This window comes from Falco punctatus (genome assembly GCF_963210335.1).
Source record: "Falco punctatus genome assembly, chromosome: 6".
Lineage (NCBI taxonomy): Eukaryota > Metazoa > Chordata > Aves > Falconiformes > Falconidae > Falco > Falco punctatus.
In genome coordinates this window covers 31,603,654-31,620,658 of record NC_137585.1, presented here as the reverse complement: position 1 = coordinate 31,620,658, position 17,005 = coordinate 31,603,654, and the positions used below count along the sequence as shown (strand labels likewise).

Genomic DNA, 17,005 nt, shown 5'->3' with positions numbered 1-17,005 from the left:
GTACTCAGGGCTATTTGAGTTCTCATCAGCTTGGTCTGCAAGAACAAGACTCTGCAGATGTAATTTACAGACATTCATTCATACCGAGATATTTTAACACCATCTCTTCAAGCTTCTTTCATCTTGGTTCAGGGTTGAAGGGGTCAAGAATGAGATGTGTATTTGTCTTCAGGAGCTGGAAGCCTGAAATTGTTGATAACCCAAGTAGCAGATTTCTAAAGAATAGCAGTAAATAATGTCACAGATGATACTCGAAGGATGACAAGGAAGGAGTATTTTTAAATACTTCTTTTTAGAGGCCTCACACTGAACAAACTACGCCTCATTTTAAAGCCAGAACTGCAAGTTACTGGAAACCACAGTCAATGGTTGTTCACTGGTCTTAACAGATATCGATGAAATGAGCAGGAATCTCATGGTTCACCAGTGTATCACTTCGTGTCCAAATTTTCCATTTTGCTTTTTTCTTTTGATTTTAAAAGTGGTTATTAATCTACAGTAATATATTCATGTGGAGTGAGTTGGGCTTTTTTTGTTTATTTGTTTGTTTAAAGTGTATGGCATATCATGTCCTATTAAAAAAAGTTTGAATAAAGAATTATGCAAAAGGCTTTAATAATTTATATACTTGTTCAGCCATATGGAAATGTACAATCTGTTTTATGTTCTGTGGGAAATCTACATTGCTCTAAACTTACTGATTTTTAGAACCTCCCGTATGTTATTTAATACAACAATTTGCTAAAGTAATAGTAACACTCATTGTGTTACAATTTGCCATCCTGGAGATAAGTCAGGGATACAAAACTCTAATAGTGATCAAAAATCCTCTACAGTTCAGGAGGATGCAGCACTGGAGTTTAGTCCTGCTATCTCTGAAAATACTATCACTTCATTCTTACGCAAGGAAATGTCATTGTAATATCACACAGAACAGAAGACATAATAGTTTGGCTCATGTGTGTTTTTTTCCATGTAATGCTTTATAAAAGAGATAAAGCTGAAGAAAATAAAAATGGACACATGAATATTACAATGAAGTACATTGTTCTTATTTAAATAAAATTGCTTGAGCAATATCTTTTTAAAAGGCAAAAATTAAACACTAATATTTGTCTCACTGTATAAAAGTGACAGTAATAACTATAAAGAACCTGACAGTCTTATGCTTATTTAATCTTATTCTTGTTTCCACAGCAAAAATATTAAAATTTGCAATATTACCAAAAAGATGCAAACCTGTCAAATATATTACTCTGAAGTAAATTAACAATTAATTTACAGGAACCTACCATAGGAACTATTAAATGGACAGTAGTAATGGTTTTCTATATAAAATTATCAAAAATTGTTGGAGAAAATATATGAAGCGTAGCAGATAGCTGATGAAATCTGCAATATGGCCACAGAGAAATAAGTTGCAGATCATCAAAGTTAGCTCTTGTGCAGAAACATCCACCACGAGTTCACTAATTTCATTTTTCACTGGAGAACAGCAGGAGGTTTCCACAATGCAACCATCATAGGAAACTGATTCAATGCTGTACTTTAAGTTTTACCCGTAGTTGGAACTTGCAACAGTTTAGATTTTTTTGGTGCTCTGATCTCTCTTGCTCTCCGGAAGGCTATGTAAATATAAAAATCTTCAGCACAAAGACAGCTCTCTGTAAAGCACTGGTGACTGGTCTTAGTAGAAGACTGTTCAAAAAAAGAAAGGAACAAGCATATTTAGAGAGATTGGTAAAGCAATATTGGTAAAGCAATACAGTTACACTCTATAAGTAAACCACAGAACTAGGGCATCATTAGAAGCTGAGAGACTTGCAGTCTGTGACCTGCAGTCACAAACATAAATTTGTGGAGCTCAGAGGATCCTTTGCAGATTTAAAAGTGCTCACCTGCATAAGTCAGCAGCCAAGCCTGATCTTGCACCAAGGAAGGCAAAGTGCACTTTCAACTACTCTGAATAGCAAGAACTGTCCAGTCATGGATTCTACCCAACGTCAGACGTTTAACTAAAGCACCTAGACATGGACCTAATTAACCCAAGCCCTATTCACCAACCACAGATGGAAAGCTGCAACCTCAAGGTGCTTCACTCTTGCCCAGGTCAAGGGTGACAGCGTTCCTAGCTTAGGCATCTCAGCCAGGTTGCTGAAATTAGGAGTGATGACCAGCTGAAGGTCTCCCTGTATATGAGTGCTCCTAGCAGAGTCCATGGAACTTTAACCATTCCCACAATTAAAGATAATCAGTATATGTGTGTTCTGCTCTCCTAGGCCTGCGTCCAGCACCAGGGACAGCCAGAACTGTTTCTGGCTCTTCACCTGAATTAGGAAAAGGTTCTGCTTCCTATGGAAATTGTTGGCAGTTTTATAATTTCCCCCTCCCCACTGGCTAGACATTAAAACAGCTCCCTTTTGAAATTTGTCAATGTTTATTTAGATCAAATTCTGAATGGAAACTTAAGTTTGTTTTCTTTTTCTTTAGGCGTGAACTTGCAAAGGACTTTTGTTTTTTTAGTTAGTTGAAACTCTTAAGTCAGGAATACAGCCTATAAATTTTCACTGCCCTATACTGGCCGATGGAGAACAAAGTCCCCACAGATTCTCCCATAGCAAAAGGAAAGCTCCCGTAGGTTAGAGTGGGTGCCTCTCCGGTCCTCAAGGTCCTCCCTCAGAGAAGATGTTTTTTGACTGCAAACTATTAATTCCTGGGAAACGCTTTGTCTCTACAGATGATGGTCTATGCACTGCTGATGCACCTCACCTCTCATGGGACGTCTCAGTACCGCTGCAGGAATAGCTGTGGTGCGGTTGAAGGTGAATACAAAGACATTTGACTTTTATCTATTCCCAAATGGAGTAATATGGAGTTTCCTTGCTTCTCACTTCTCACAACAAAGGTGACTTTACCCACTTTCTAATTTATGTCTGCACCACCAAGAACCTGCCCCTGGTCCAACCTTTGGATGAGTTATGTTGCTGCTGGAGAAGTAACTGGGTAATTTCCAGACCACCCAAGAGCAGCACAGGGAGCACTGCCACCGTGTTTCTGATCGACAAATACATGCCAAGCACAGAAGGTTAATTAAGACATACCGTACCTCCAGCTGCTTGCATCTTGAGGTGTTCATTTCCTTCTAATCTTGATTAGAAAATAAAAGATAAAGATGGTCAATACATTACAACATATCATTAATTTAGAACACTGTTTAAAAAAACTATGCAACGAAGGTACTAATGTTCCAAAACCAGCTGTTATTTTGGTTAATAGTGTTATTGTTCTTAATTTTTTTGTTTTGCAGTCAATTTTGAAGCATCCGCCAGTACTAAACTCTGTGCTGTATGTTGTATTAAATCTAAACAATATGACATTATTTCATAATTGTATGTTTACAACTTGTCTATTAAGTACCTATAAACCTGATGCCTTTTCCCACTGTTCGAAAATATCTCATGGAAAAGAAACAGTTTCCACTGGGTTTCATAAGAGAAATAAACCTGAAAGCAAGCACTTACTAACTGTTATTACTGGAATTCACCACAATGCAAGTAAACATCTTCAAAACTAAAAATAGCAATGAGGCTCTGCAAGCCTATCAGAGCTTCTTAGTCCTAACAGGGTTTTGAATTCACAGAGCACTCAGATCATGGAGAAGCTGTTCAGAAGACAATGTACCACATTGTCAGCCTCTGCTCTAGAATCCTTCTTCAAAAAGTGTGTTAAAATTTAAATAAACGGGAACAACCACTTTAATGATTATAAATAGCCCCACTGCTTTAAGAGGCTCCAAGGCTAGCCAGTCTGTCTGAAATAATAATTGATTTTAAAAGGAAATACATCATACTAAATAAAATTAAACTGAGAAAGCAGAAATGAAATACGCAACCTCCCGATACCTTTCGGTGCAGCCTTCGTCTGACCAGAAACCATGGCAGCCGCATCTGATGGCAGGCCAACATACACACCACCGTAGTTCCTGATTTAAAGAAACAATTAAGGAGACATCAGAGCTCAATTTTAACACTTCTCCCTACAATGTCAACATCACACAGCAGCGTTACAAAGACCAGGACAGTCAGAGAGGAGGGCATCTCTGCATGAGCATCCGCAGAGGAACCCTCCCTTCCCATGGCTATGGGAGAAGCGCATATGAAATGCCACGTGCTTGCTAATATGGTGCCAGGCAAAAAAAACCCTTGAGGCTATCTGTAACTCGTAAGTGGGGCCCAAGCCCATGAAAGGAGCTATTTTTCACTCAAGTTTCTAATATTCTTCATGAAATCCCAACTGTCTTGTGACAATAAAACCTACCTGCCCAGCTGCTTCTAGGCACTGAAAACATCCAAGGAGGATACAGTCTGAGGACAGAGCCAATCCGATAGTAATGTTTGACACTGGGACCACCAAGGCACCTCACTTCAAACGACACACACCAATTAAAAAGCACTTTGACCTCTCCTCGTCAATAAACTGGACCTGCATGCCTCTGCTTAGGGCCACCCTTGGAGAAGGCTGTTAACAGGAAGGAGCACAAGGGTGTAAGGTACTTCCATAGCCCAACCCTCTCACCTTCACGGCCTTGCAGAGCATACTTTCTGGTTCCAAGGCCTGGATGAAAGGCAGGGACTGATGCAGGGAGTCAAAAAACCGGGTCCTCCAGAGCCTCTGCTGTGCCTGGAGCCACTTGCAAAGACTCCCATCACACTGCTCTGCCCCGTTAGATGCCAAATAAATCACACCTCCTCCAGCCACCAGGGCCCTGAATGATTCCTGATTTGTTTGATGATAGAGTCATACTTCCTTTGATTTCCAGCCCAGCAGAGATCTCACACAAGTGCTGATGCCATCTTCTGTGGTGAGGCTGGTGTGCAGGAAGAGGTCGCTGGCCCTTATTGAGCACATCACCCACAGCCGTGAGATAATGTGCTCTTCTTTCCACAAAGATCCCCCCTCCTCATCTCACTAACATGGTGGGGGGATGCATCGATACTGGGCTCTGTGTAAGATTTCCTCCTCTCTTTTCTTTTTTTCTTTTTCTCTGCTTCAGTGTTGGTGGGAATTAGGAGGAGGGAAGGAAGGTTGTACATCTGGCAGCAGAACTCACTGCAGCCTGCTGCAGATAAAGCCAGCCCTGGTAGAGCACCTACCTCCTTTTGTCATCATCTGATACGGACTCTTCTGCTCTGTAACATCAAAAGATACAAAGCACATTAGCAGATTGTTTCTTTCAGGTATTCCATGACCATCAGGGTAGATTTAGAAGCAAGGGAAGAAGGGGATTATTACTGATCCCAGTTTAATTCAGGTCATCAAAAATTCAGCAAAGTATTCACACAGGCACAAAAACAGTTACAATTTTCCAATCTAATGTACAGAAGGAAGAAAAGGATTGAGAATACATGCAGCTTACTTTTCATGACCCCTGCCAGTGATGCCTGAAAGTAGATTTGGGAGCTGCAACAGGTAAATAACACTCTTCCTGAGTGAGTCCCCACACTGCTCCACACATAACAGGAACACAAAGGCTCTGCATATAAGAGGAACGGGTCTGGGCTGCTATTCCACCAAAAGAGGACTGGAAGGGACTGGGTATCCATGCTGGCATGGGAATGAGGATGAAGAAAAATAAACTTTCACAGCAGCTGTACCAAAATATGTTATGGAGCCTCTCCACAAAATAAGGTACTGTAATTCCTGAAGTCAGAGTTGTTTGCAAACCACGTAACTGTTACTAATCCTTTATGAATGGGCAATTACTTCTCTTTTTCCTTTAGGGTAAAATCACAGGTCAATCTGTAAATCGATAGGGATTCACTGAGGTTTGATTCCCCCCACTAAAACACTGTCCAGCGTAGCTGAACTGGAGCAGGGTGTAAAGTAATTGGCATCGATGTGAAGGCAAACATAGTATGGAAAAGACAAAAATGTTATTCTTACTCCCTGGGGTATAGTGCCTGTGCTGTAGTCTCAGTCCATGCCCCAGTGTCAGTCTTCACACTAACCACTCACCCGCCTTTGATTAAATACTTGGACTCTGGGCTCTGCTTGCATGGCTGGGTATGGATCAGGGCAGCAGATGTGCTTTAGCTCGGTCTGCAACCTACCAACCTAGCAATAAAAATAGAGGCAAGATAACTTGGGTGCTCTTAAATCCACAGACATCCTTCACTCCTTCCCTTAGCTGGGGGCAACTGTGACAACTGCCCAAGGAGTCCTCCACCACACCTGCTCAGGGAGCCACGAGCCATGGCCACAGCAGCGCCTGGGGAAGGCTGTAAACAGCAAACACCATGACCCAAGGAGGGCTCTGCTGTGGAAATGCTCATGCATGGGCTCTTCACCCAGATATCCTCACCTGAATATCCCCATTGAAGGACCAGTTGCCTGGACTATGTGGGCAATGCAAAGATACTCCCCATCTTGAGCTGATCCATTAATTTCTCATCTGCTCCCCAGCAATAAAGCTGAGAACGGGTCTTTACCCAACATTAGGGCTAAATTGATACTGTAGACTTGAAAGGCATTTCTTAACTATGATCTTGATCAATAATATATTTTTACTGTGATTTATTTATTCTAAAAGGTAGATGTGCCTACTGTTTAATCATCAGGGCTGTATGCCATTACTAACCCCTGAAGCCAATGGGATTTTGGCCTGAAGTGCAGAGCACTCGTAGAAAGATGAAGCCTTAAATGCAAGAAAACATCCCTTAAACCTCAGTCAGCACGCTCCTGGCAGCGTAACAAATGCCTGAAAAATACTGTTACAAGTTGGAAGCTACCTTACACTTACCTTCTTTCTAAGCAGCAGAACATTACCAACTATGCTTTCTGTGTCAGCACAGTGTAAGGGTACACAGGTCCTCTTAATAGTAGAAGTTTGGGGTAAACCTAAGGATGCTGCCATTTTGCTAAATGCTGCTCACACAGGGCATAGCACGGAGTGGGATGAGCCTCCTCGTCTGCTGTCTTTGTCTACAACCTACCACTTAAGAGAGACTGAGCAATACACTCCTCACTCTCTGGCCCTCCTGCCACTCCTCCCTGGAGGAGCCAGTGCCATTTCAGAAGGCATTTCCCACCTCCTCTGCCCCCACGTAGCCTAAACCACCTTGCAGTCAGTCCTCACGCATGCAGGGACACCTTTCCTCGAGGACTGTGAAGCTGCTCTGTCCTCATGTGGGCCAATTCCAGCTGAAGAAAGTAGAAAGCCTGTGTATATCAGTGGGTAGAAACAAGGACTGTATTTTTAGTTAAAAAAAAGAATGACACTACTTTAAGAAAAGGACTTTGTGTGCCAAAAGACCACAAACAATCATTTCTGTTGAACCAACCAAACGTGTCACAGAATTGCTTTTATCATACAACTGGAAACATTTTCTATAATCCAGATTAAACATTGTCCAGAGAAAAGAATCCTTTAAAAGCACTGGCAACTTCATGCTCAGCCCCAAGCCTTAAAATGGAGTTGTAAGAATAACAATCAATATTGTCCAACAGGAAATTAATGTCAATGTTTTTTTTTAAGGAAAAAGTCTACTAGGCAATGGGGCTATTTTCTTCTGTTATAGAAATGCTTTGTCATGGGGCATCCAGTGATGACCATTACTGTCACTCTCTCACCAAAACAAATTATCCAAGCCTATGATTAAGCAGACTAGTTTTTTAAAAAATACTTTGCTTTCTTCCTTTCCTCTTGATAGCTACAAATTAAAGTCTAATTTTGAAATATCTTTTCCCTTAAATGTGCAACAGTGAATATAATCTGGGATTGCACAGGCCACAGCTCTTGGGCCGGGTGTTGACTGGGTGCAATCTGTTGTAGTCCTGCTAGGAAAGAGGTGAGCAGAGACAGGAGGAATGTGGGAGCTTGAGAGGGAAAAGAAAGAAAAATTCTGGTGATGGCACTTTAGGAAGAAGTAATTTTCCACCCCTTCCTAGGGATTCCTAAGCAGCATGGGAAGGGGTGCTGCTTCAGTTTATGCATTACACATATTCACCCACCCCTTGCCTTCACACACTGTACCTTAAGGCCCCATTTTGAAAGATGCCCACTAATTCCGCATGTCCAAATGTCCAGGTGCCAGCTGAGCTGCTGTGGCAGGTGCCGCTTTGTGCCCAGGCGGGGTGAACATGGGTGGCTCCAGGAAGCAGAGCTATGACTGCAACCACATGGGAACAAGAATGGCAAGAAGTTCCTTTGGTTTTGGCAGTGCTCCCATTGCCTCATCTCCCAGACTCACAGCCAGGGTGTGGGGATATGGGAGCCCAGCACATCCTTTCCCTCCCTACCTCCAATGTCTCTCTAGCTTCTTCTTATGCCAGGGATGAAGGAAGAACCTAGCGCAAAAAATCTCTTTAGATATCTCCATTTACAGAACCCTCCAGGAAGACCAAGCTAGAATAAGCTTTTCTGCACCAGGAATAGACAGCAAAAGGACCTTAGCAGTCCAATGTGCTTTGTACTGATCTGCTGCCGTGTCGCTGCATCTTCCCTCAGATGCTGTTGACATCAACTGCTGAGGAACGGAGAACGTGTTTTTCAGCAGGTAGCATAGGTGGAGTCCTGTAGCTGGTAGGCGGATTTAACAGCAAATCCACATAACTGCATTCGGTTTTCAGCTAGAATAAATGTTTCTTTTCATAAGGATCTGTCTATCCCAAGAGGCTTCCTGTCGCCCTCCTAAGCCTGAAAACCACACTTGGTTCCACTGTCAGTTTTTACACCCCTCAGTCCTATATCTATTTGATGGTAAAAGAAGCTGCCATTTTTCACCCAATATTTTAAATATCCAATGACAGGCATTCAGCTTAACTCATTCCATCCACATTTGCCTTACTTTTACAACTCTGTTCATGCTGAGCATTATACAGATTCTTTCTGGCCATGCTCAGTAGTTCCGCCAGAAATGGTTCACTAAACTTTGCACAAACAACAGACTACTTCTTAGTTTCTCAGCTTTTCTTGGGAACAAGGGCCTGTCATTTGTATTTGATGGATTTCTTCCCAATATTTTGAAACAGCCTTGAACTGCCGTGTCCTTATTTTATTAATTTTCCTCTGAATTTAGCCGCATTCTGAATATCACAGGCATTGCATTATTTTCTAGCATATACCTTACCCCTCCTATATCTAAGCTTTTCCAGTTAGCAGTGATGTACTTCTCTTTATGAGCGGGGCTGGAGCACTGGCTGAAGCCGGACAACAGATTCACCATTGATTTGAGGGTTAGAATACACAGGGAAAGATCACATTCCCAGAACATACATCCTTCTTGTCCCCATGAAGCCCTTGGTGTCACAGCACTTAGCACAGGAAGATCGTACCATCATCCCTATCTTACTGGTGGAGAAACTCAAAGCCCAGAGGGCAAAGCAGCTTCCCCACAGTCATCCCCAGGAGGGCTCAGAGCGGGATCCAGCCCTCCCTCCTTCTGCATGGCTGCTCACTCCAGGAGAAGCTGGTGCCTCGGCACTGAGTCACAGTAAGAAATGAGAAATCCTTGGAGTTAGAATGACCAGATTCTGTATCAAAAAGTAAGCTGTAAGAAAGGACACACCTAAATGCTTTTCTGGACCAGAATCAATATGAACTGAAATTTGACAGCTAAAACACATGTGGGTTTTTAAAGGAGTTTTTTAGTCTTTAGCTGAAAAAAGTGTAAAGCTGAAAAGGTGTAAAATTAAAGCTTGTGTGGATCTGTAATGTTAGTTAATATAAGCCTGCTTTGCTCATTTCCATGAAACTAATATAGTTTTTCTGGTATTTCACTTGCTTCATAAAAATTTGTTGTTAAATATTAGGATGATTGATTTAGGACTTTTCAGGTCATCACTGCTAATTCTCATTAATAGATCTATGTTTCTAATGTCTGACAAGAAGGCTCAACCATGCTATTACTCACACAGGTTGTTCGGCTGGCTCCACTATGCTTATCTGAATGAGTAATGATCCCAGGATTGACCCTGACACTTTGTTGAAGTCTGCACTAGTAATCAGGTTTTTTCTAAGTTATCCCAATACTTTTTTGAAACATGACAGATGATCAAACACCAATAAGTAGGATGTTCCCAGTTTAACTCCTAAAGCCTGGCCCTGCAAACGCTTATACACACATAAACTCAGTTCTACATGTACCCATAGCTTTAAGCACAGAAACGTGCCTACTAAATTCATGATTTAATTTAACAGTGCTTGGAATTTTGAAATTTAAAACTACCAAAGAGCAAAGAAAGAGAAGCAGTTCTAAGTCAGTCACTTAAATTATCTAAATTGAACAACTAAAAAAGGCCCTAATGTAAATTAAAATCAGTGGGTTTGTATATGTAAAAGTCTTGAGGGCATGGATGTCGCAGGCTCTATCAAGAAGAGGTTCCTCATAAGCTTGCTTTCTGTAATTTATTGTCTGACACCAGAAAAGTGACTACATGGGTAACACAGATCCCAAAAGTATGTGTGACAAGTGTTCATCTGCCATGTGAGACTTGTCGTTAGTTCTCAGCTGTGCTCTGTAAGAGCAAGGACCAGGCTGTTGTTAAGTTCTTCTCTCCACTTGTTTATCTGACTTGACAGCCCTAATTTCTACACCAGGATTCCTCCATCTAATTAGAGTAGTTACTCTAAATTAAGTAAATAAAACTGAAGAATGTTCCTATTTCATAACATGAAAATCTTTCTCCAGTCTCTCAGTCTCATACTCTAGTGGCAAATACAATTATATAAAATAGAAGGCGGCAAGACCTCAGGAGGACTTCTTCAATATTTCCTTTGACAGGAAAATAAATTTATGGCTGAATAAAGCTGTTCCTGCACATTTCCGCACCCACAAATGAAAAATGGGCTGAGAAAGGCTGATCTTTTGCTGCTGCTGCTTTTCTGAAAACCAGAAATTGGCAAGAAGCAACAGGCACTAGAGGTTCAGACCTTCCCCCTTTAAAGAAAAACAGGATGGGTAGGGCTGCCCTCTGCTACTCAACAGATACTCAAAGATAAAGGAGAGAAAGAGGAACCCATAGATACTATTTTTAATGCAGTGAACAGCTAGGGAAGGTGAGTACTTTGAAAAGGAAGTCTGGATGGGTTACTGGGACTCCTGTAAAGAGAGGAAACCTCAGTGGCTTTTTAAATCTCTCACAGGGCTTGGGGGAAATTTATGGGGTCGCTTCAAAGAATGACGTGGCCTTTGGAAGAAAGTGTATTGGTACGTGACAGGGAAGAGGAGTCTGAAGTAGCTTTACCACCTTTGGGAGACAACCCTCTGAACACAAGCAGAGAAAAGACACTTCTATTAGCAAAATAACAAGGGAAGGAATCTGTAGAAAAGTAAACAAGACATGAAGTTGTTTTGTGGAGATGAAAGCTCTCATTAAAGACAATAAACATCTGGTGGTGTTGATTATATGTTAGGAGCCATGTGAATCATGTATGACTAAATCTAGTATAAGGCTAGTAGGACTGAAGGTAAGGCCAGAGTTACATATCTGAAAGATAAAGTACTTACACATCTTTAGTAGTTCCTGTGGCACCTAGAATGAAAAAACAAAAAAAAAGTGCATGTTTACAAGATAATGGCATAATCCTCTACACTAACCAACAGTACAGTAAGCATTTTCCTGACTTTCTGTCTTAATGCAGAAATAGCAACAGGAATTTTCTATAGCCAGAGAATAAGTTTCTCATGATTGTCTAGTTTATCCTTAATAATTATCTATATTATCTCTTAAGTCTGTCACACTTAGATCTGGGCCAGATTCTCAGTGGGTGAAAATGATGCTGATGTGGACCAGAGTCCAGGTGCAGTCACTCAGGATGAGAGCAATATACGATAAAATCCATCTTTCTGAATTTTATATTCTTCACTTTTCTGTATTCTGGCGGTTTTGCCTGCTACACAGTCACCACAACTAACCAAGTAGTTACTCCTGAATGCCTGTTTATTTTGCCATTTGATTCAGCTGTAGACTTGGCACTACATGTGTAAAATGCTGCTCCGTTCTTCCTGCCAGATAAACAAAGTTTTATAAAACAACTAGACAGAACAAATATAAACATTGGGACACAATCCTTCCGAAGCCCTGGACATCTAAAGAGATCAACCACCCCTTAATTCATCTTGCTATTTAGCAAAAAAAAAACCAAAAAGACAAAAGCTGCCACATGGCTGCCTGATCTCAGTGATTGATTTTTTTTTCTTTTTGGTGATTCAGATGCTTCCTGCTGGGAGAGGAACATTCACTCAAGTACAAACTCTTTCCTGTTCCTCCCAAGTTATTAATGCCATGTTGCTATTGCTGGTGTATCATTCAGCTGAGTAACCGGCAAATTATCCCTTCTATTAATTACACAAGCTCAAGTAGACATTAGAAAACCTTTCACTTCTTTTCCTCTTCCTCACAGTACTGAGCTGGAAGAGGTTATCTGAGCTCACTCTGAAGAAACTACAGTTGTCAATCTAAAAGATTTTATGGGTTTGGAGGTAGGTTGGGATTTTTTTTCAGCCATGACACTTCATTTCTTGAAAAACTTTATTTTTGCTGCTGAAAAGTATCCATAAATAGCAAATACCTTTCATCTTGCTCTAATGTGTAAGAATATGACTTCTGAATCCTTATTTTGAATGCAGAGAGAAAGAAAGAGCCCTGCAAGGCCTTCCGGCACTGTCTACCTGAATGAACGGCTTGGATGGCAGGAAACATCTCCCTTTACTCTTTAACACAGTATCACTCTCAATTCCTATGGCTTGATTATCCCTCCTTTTGCAGCAACAAAATAGACTAGATTTGTTTAAGACTGTACACATTTGTTTTATTAGTATTGCTTCCAAAGTCAGAAAAATCTCAGTACAGCTACATGTGTCAGAAGAAACTCTTAATTAAGCTGGAAGCTTGTGCCTCTAAGCACAGTAAGCTCAGGTCCTCAATTTAAAACTTTATTCTACCAGGCAGTTTTCTAAGATTTTTTGGCTTTATAGGCACATCTACATAGTACCACATATAAACCCTCCAAATTAATTGTGTCCAGGCAAAAGGCTAGCATTGCAGCACTGCATGCAAACTCAATCTCAGCCAATGTAGGGAGATGCTTTCTGCTACCCAGGCTAGTTCTTCCAGAGTCAGCTCAGCCATGTACCCTCAGGGCACCACCCTGCACATCCAGTCAAAGCCTAGGCACCAGTAACACCTCAGACAACATATGCCTTGAGAAGCCTAGATCCATTGCTGTAGCTAGCAGGACTTTGTTTTTTCCCCCAGAAGAAACTATTCCTGTGCTATGCCTGTTCTGCACCAGAACCACAACTTTCTCATTTTGTCAGCCTAAGCTCACTGCAAACAAACTCAGTTTCTCCAGAATGGTTCATAGTCCTTTGTGAGGCCTTTGCTGAGCCTTTTCAAGTCTGAGCTGAGGTCTCAGCACTTTGGATCCTCATTTGGAAAACCAAAACCTTCCTTGCAAGAAGTATACAAAAAGTAAAAAGTTAAAACCGAAACCTTAGCTGAGTGAGAAGAACTGTGTGCCCACAGTACCGATACATTTCCCGGCGGAGATACTCAAGTTCCAGTCAATCAGAGGCACACCTCAAGGCCATGCCCAAGTCCAACGCCACAGCTGTCTGCAGGGCACTATGGAACACATACTTCCACGCTCTGAGGACAGGAGCTGTATCTCAGACCCATCCCCTTGGGCTTCGTGTAGAACTATACAGCTATGAACCTGTGTTTGAGAATGGAGATGCCCCACTAGCATTCACACCCAGCAGCACTTGTTCCCTTTGAATATTAAGAGGGTACCACTGCTGGAAAATCACTGCAGTGTTTTGAAATGCACCTCACACAAAAACATGGAGAACCAAGCATAATAAAAATAAATTCATTTTTTTAAGAGGTTGTTTTTATTATGTATAATAAATAAGTAAATATAATAAACAAAAAGGGTTTTTTCTGTTGTTTTTATAAGCACAAAGAACCAGGTTATCCTCACTTCCATTGACAGGATCCTATTAATTTCAGTGTTGTTATTCTCACTAGCAAAAGTGAAACAAGAGTTTGGTCCAAATTCATTTGAGTTCCACTAGAGTACCCGAATATAGATCTGAAAGTATTTCCAGTTCACAAAACAGTTTTACTCCTGGAAGAGTTCTGAGCTTGCAAATGAACATCACTTTAGTTAGGTGGCCTTTAAGTATCGCTAAAGGTTTTCTTCATTAGGGAGCCTGAACATTCCTTATACATAGATTTTATTTCACAAGGAACCCTGTAACATCTCAGTATGTACAGGCGTGTTTGTTTTTAAAGTCAAATCCATTCACCCTCACCCCTGTTACTTCACTGACATGTTTCTCTAACCCTTCCATGTTTAGTGAGTGACACATTATTTTATAGCTGCTCAAGTTCCTCCTGCCAGAAGTTCAGGCAAAGGATCTTGTTTATTACCAATTCACAAACGATGCATAGCACCATAGTTCCATAGCACCAAGGCTTAGTGCTCTTGTACCCACAATGTTTTAGATATGTGACTGGAGAAAAGCCTCATATATTTGAAAGATTGTCCATATTTTCCCACTATAGCAGCTTGGCCTAAACAAAGGCAGCACTTGACGCTACAAACCATGTCTTGATCGGCTCACAGTGGTCTGGTTTTCCAAAACCTGCCTAACCTCAGCAACAGACTGAGGGGTAGCCAGGAAGCTGCACCCACAAGTAATAGGCAGTACTGAATTGTGCTGAGTGACCTCTCTGCTCTCACCATCTACATAGCAGGACCATGGGTGCATGTTGGCATTTTAGAGCTGCTGGAGAAGGAAGAGTACAGCTTGCAGAATAAACAAGCCATACATCACTCTGAGGCCAAGTGATTACAGAAGAAAAACATTCTGTCTAGAGTAGTGGAGCTGTGATCCCTTAAAAACCCATAGCATTTAAACAGTCACAAATGAAGGACAAGAACACATTCCAAATCATCTTCCATTCAGTGAGAGTGAGTTTTGCACTTTCAAAACAACAGCAGCTTGTTACTGGTGACATTGCAGGATTTCAGTAAATGCAGGACAAATGCAAAAGATGATTGAAAGAAATTGATAGCCACAAATGATACTCCTCTGTGCTGAGAAATACATCATGAGCGAATGTGGAAGACAGAAATTTCAGAAAAACATAAAAAAGATAAGAGGCAACCACTTAGCTGGACAAAAACATGGATACAAAAAATGCCAGTATCTGACTTCAAAGCAGACTATGAAACTTTTCCCATTTTTCCATTAATTTTTAATGTTCTTGCAAATACTTCAAATTGTTACAAAAATCAAACAAAAACCTCAAGTTACACATACATGCATGCGACAGTTAAGATTACAAATGAGTTTTCTGTTGTAGGCTCCTTTCTGATTTGCTCCAGGACAGCAATATGGAACCAAGTCCTAACATCAATGAATTTGTTCTATCTATACCCCAGAGTAACCAAGGACAGAATTGTATCAATTTACTTCAAATTGATTACTTCTTCATCTCATCAGGTGGCAGTTCTGTACATAGACTTGACCTGATTGAACATTAATTTTAAAGACTACTTGCATTTTAAATAGACTGGCAGGATAGTTTCCTGGGCATTCCACTGAACCTGAAGTTAATAAACCTGTTTAAACTTGCTGTGAAAGTTCTCCATCATAATTTGGCGGTATTTTAAGTTCTCCACAGACTAACAGCTTCCCTGTATATTTTAATTAAGGCTAGACTGCCAGCCTCCACTGTGTACCATAATTTGAGGTGCTGTCATTACTACTACAATTGATAGAGAAAGGAGGAGGCAGTTAAAAGCTGTTAGTGAAGCAACACTAGAATGAAGGGAAATGCCTTAACTCTGAAAAAAAAAATATTAATGCTTCAGGACATATTTTTAAAAGACCAAAAAAGAACAGCTATTTTGGAGCTTTTAAAACACCAGGAAGTAACGTGAAAGAAGGATATGTAAAACGAGGTAACAAAACATCAGGAAAAGATCAATGTGTTCATAAAACCTTCTACAGGTAATGGGAAGTTTAAAAAATAAGTGCAATCCATAGATAACACATAAAATAGCTAAGTGATTTAAGAAGGGTGTGTATACATCAGTTTACTTGGGCAACAGAAGTTGCCATTTCTCAGTTGGAGCCTTTTGCCAATGTCTGATGGTCTGGAAGGAAAATTTAAACTCTGTGAGTTGTATCAGTGTTCTGGAGTACTGCACCACAGACAGAAATGTTATTCTAGATCATGTCTATTAGCTTAGATCTGACAGACCATAGGGCTGAGAGCTCCTCTGATGTCATTCTATGCCGTGAAACTGAAGGTAATATCATTAGCTGAACTATCATTACATATACATCTGCTTAGGAAAAATTGAATTAGACTACAACAGAAATTTTACCAGAGTAAGAAAACTGGAACTAGTGAAACACATTTAATGAATTCCGTGAAGTATGCTACAATATTATCCTTAGTCATATAATATGACAGAGAGTGTTACAGGTTAATTATATGTTACGTACCTCCAGCTTTGACATTGCTGACTGCAGAATAGTCATAACTTTAGCACTAAAGATGTAGTCATGCTGTGCACGCCACCAAATTAATTTGTATTTACACAGTATTCACATATTTTGGTAAAATATTGAGTTGCACTTTCCTTAAAAGCTCTAGGATTCCGGATAAAAATGGTATGTCTTCTCCTCATAAAATAATTTTATTTTTATTAGACACACTTTATAAGGAATGCTAAATGGGAAGAAAAAAAAGTAGACATCTGACTTCTTACTTTTATTAGCAGTTGCTTGTTATTTTAGGACCATAGACTGCACAGGGTTATTCCTGACTGACAGTGGTGAAAGTGTGAAGAGAACTGGACCTTTCAGAGCTGTATTTGCTTTGAAAAGGTCTATCAGTGCAACAGTAATAATTCCATTATACTAATTATGTGTTTTACATGGCATTGCTTTTTTTCACCTGCACTAAGCCATTAGAGATCTGT

The 17,005-nt window shown here is 40.6% G+C and overlaps 1 protein-coding gene across 2 annotated transcripts in view; it reads right to left on the bottom strand.

The window, feature by feature from the left end:
- Positions 1-962: 962 nt before the first annotated feature.
- LOC308066584 (overexpressed in colon carcinoma 1 protein homolog) overlaps positions 963-17,005 on the bottom strand; it is a 28,845-nt gene continuing 12,802 nt past the window's right edge. Inside the window, exons 2-6 of one of the 2 annotated variants that reach the window (XM_080394035.1) lie at positions 11,508-11,532; positions 5,154-5,189; positions 3,903-3,982; positions 3,107-3,147; positions 963-1,698 (exon numbers count right to left, since the gene is read on the bottom strand). In XM_080394035.1, coding sequence (XP_080250161.1) covers positions 3,143-3,147; positions 3,903-3,982; positions 5,154-5,189; positions 11,508-11,532 — 146 coding nt within the window. In that variant the 3' untranslated portion in view covers positions 963-1,698; positions 3,107-3,142. The remainder of the gene's footprint in view (positions 1,699-3,106; positions 3,148-3,902; positions 3,983-5,153; positions 5,190-11,507; positions 11,533-17,005) is intronic. The other variant, XM_080394034.1, reaches the window with a different exon arrangement.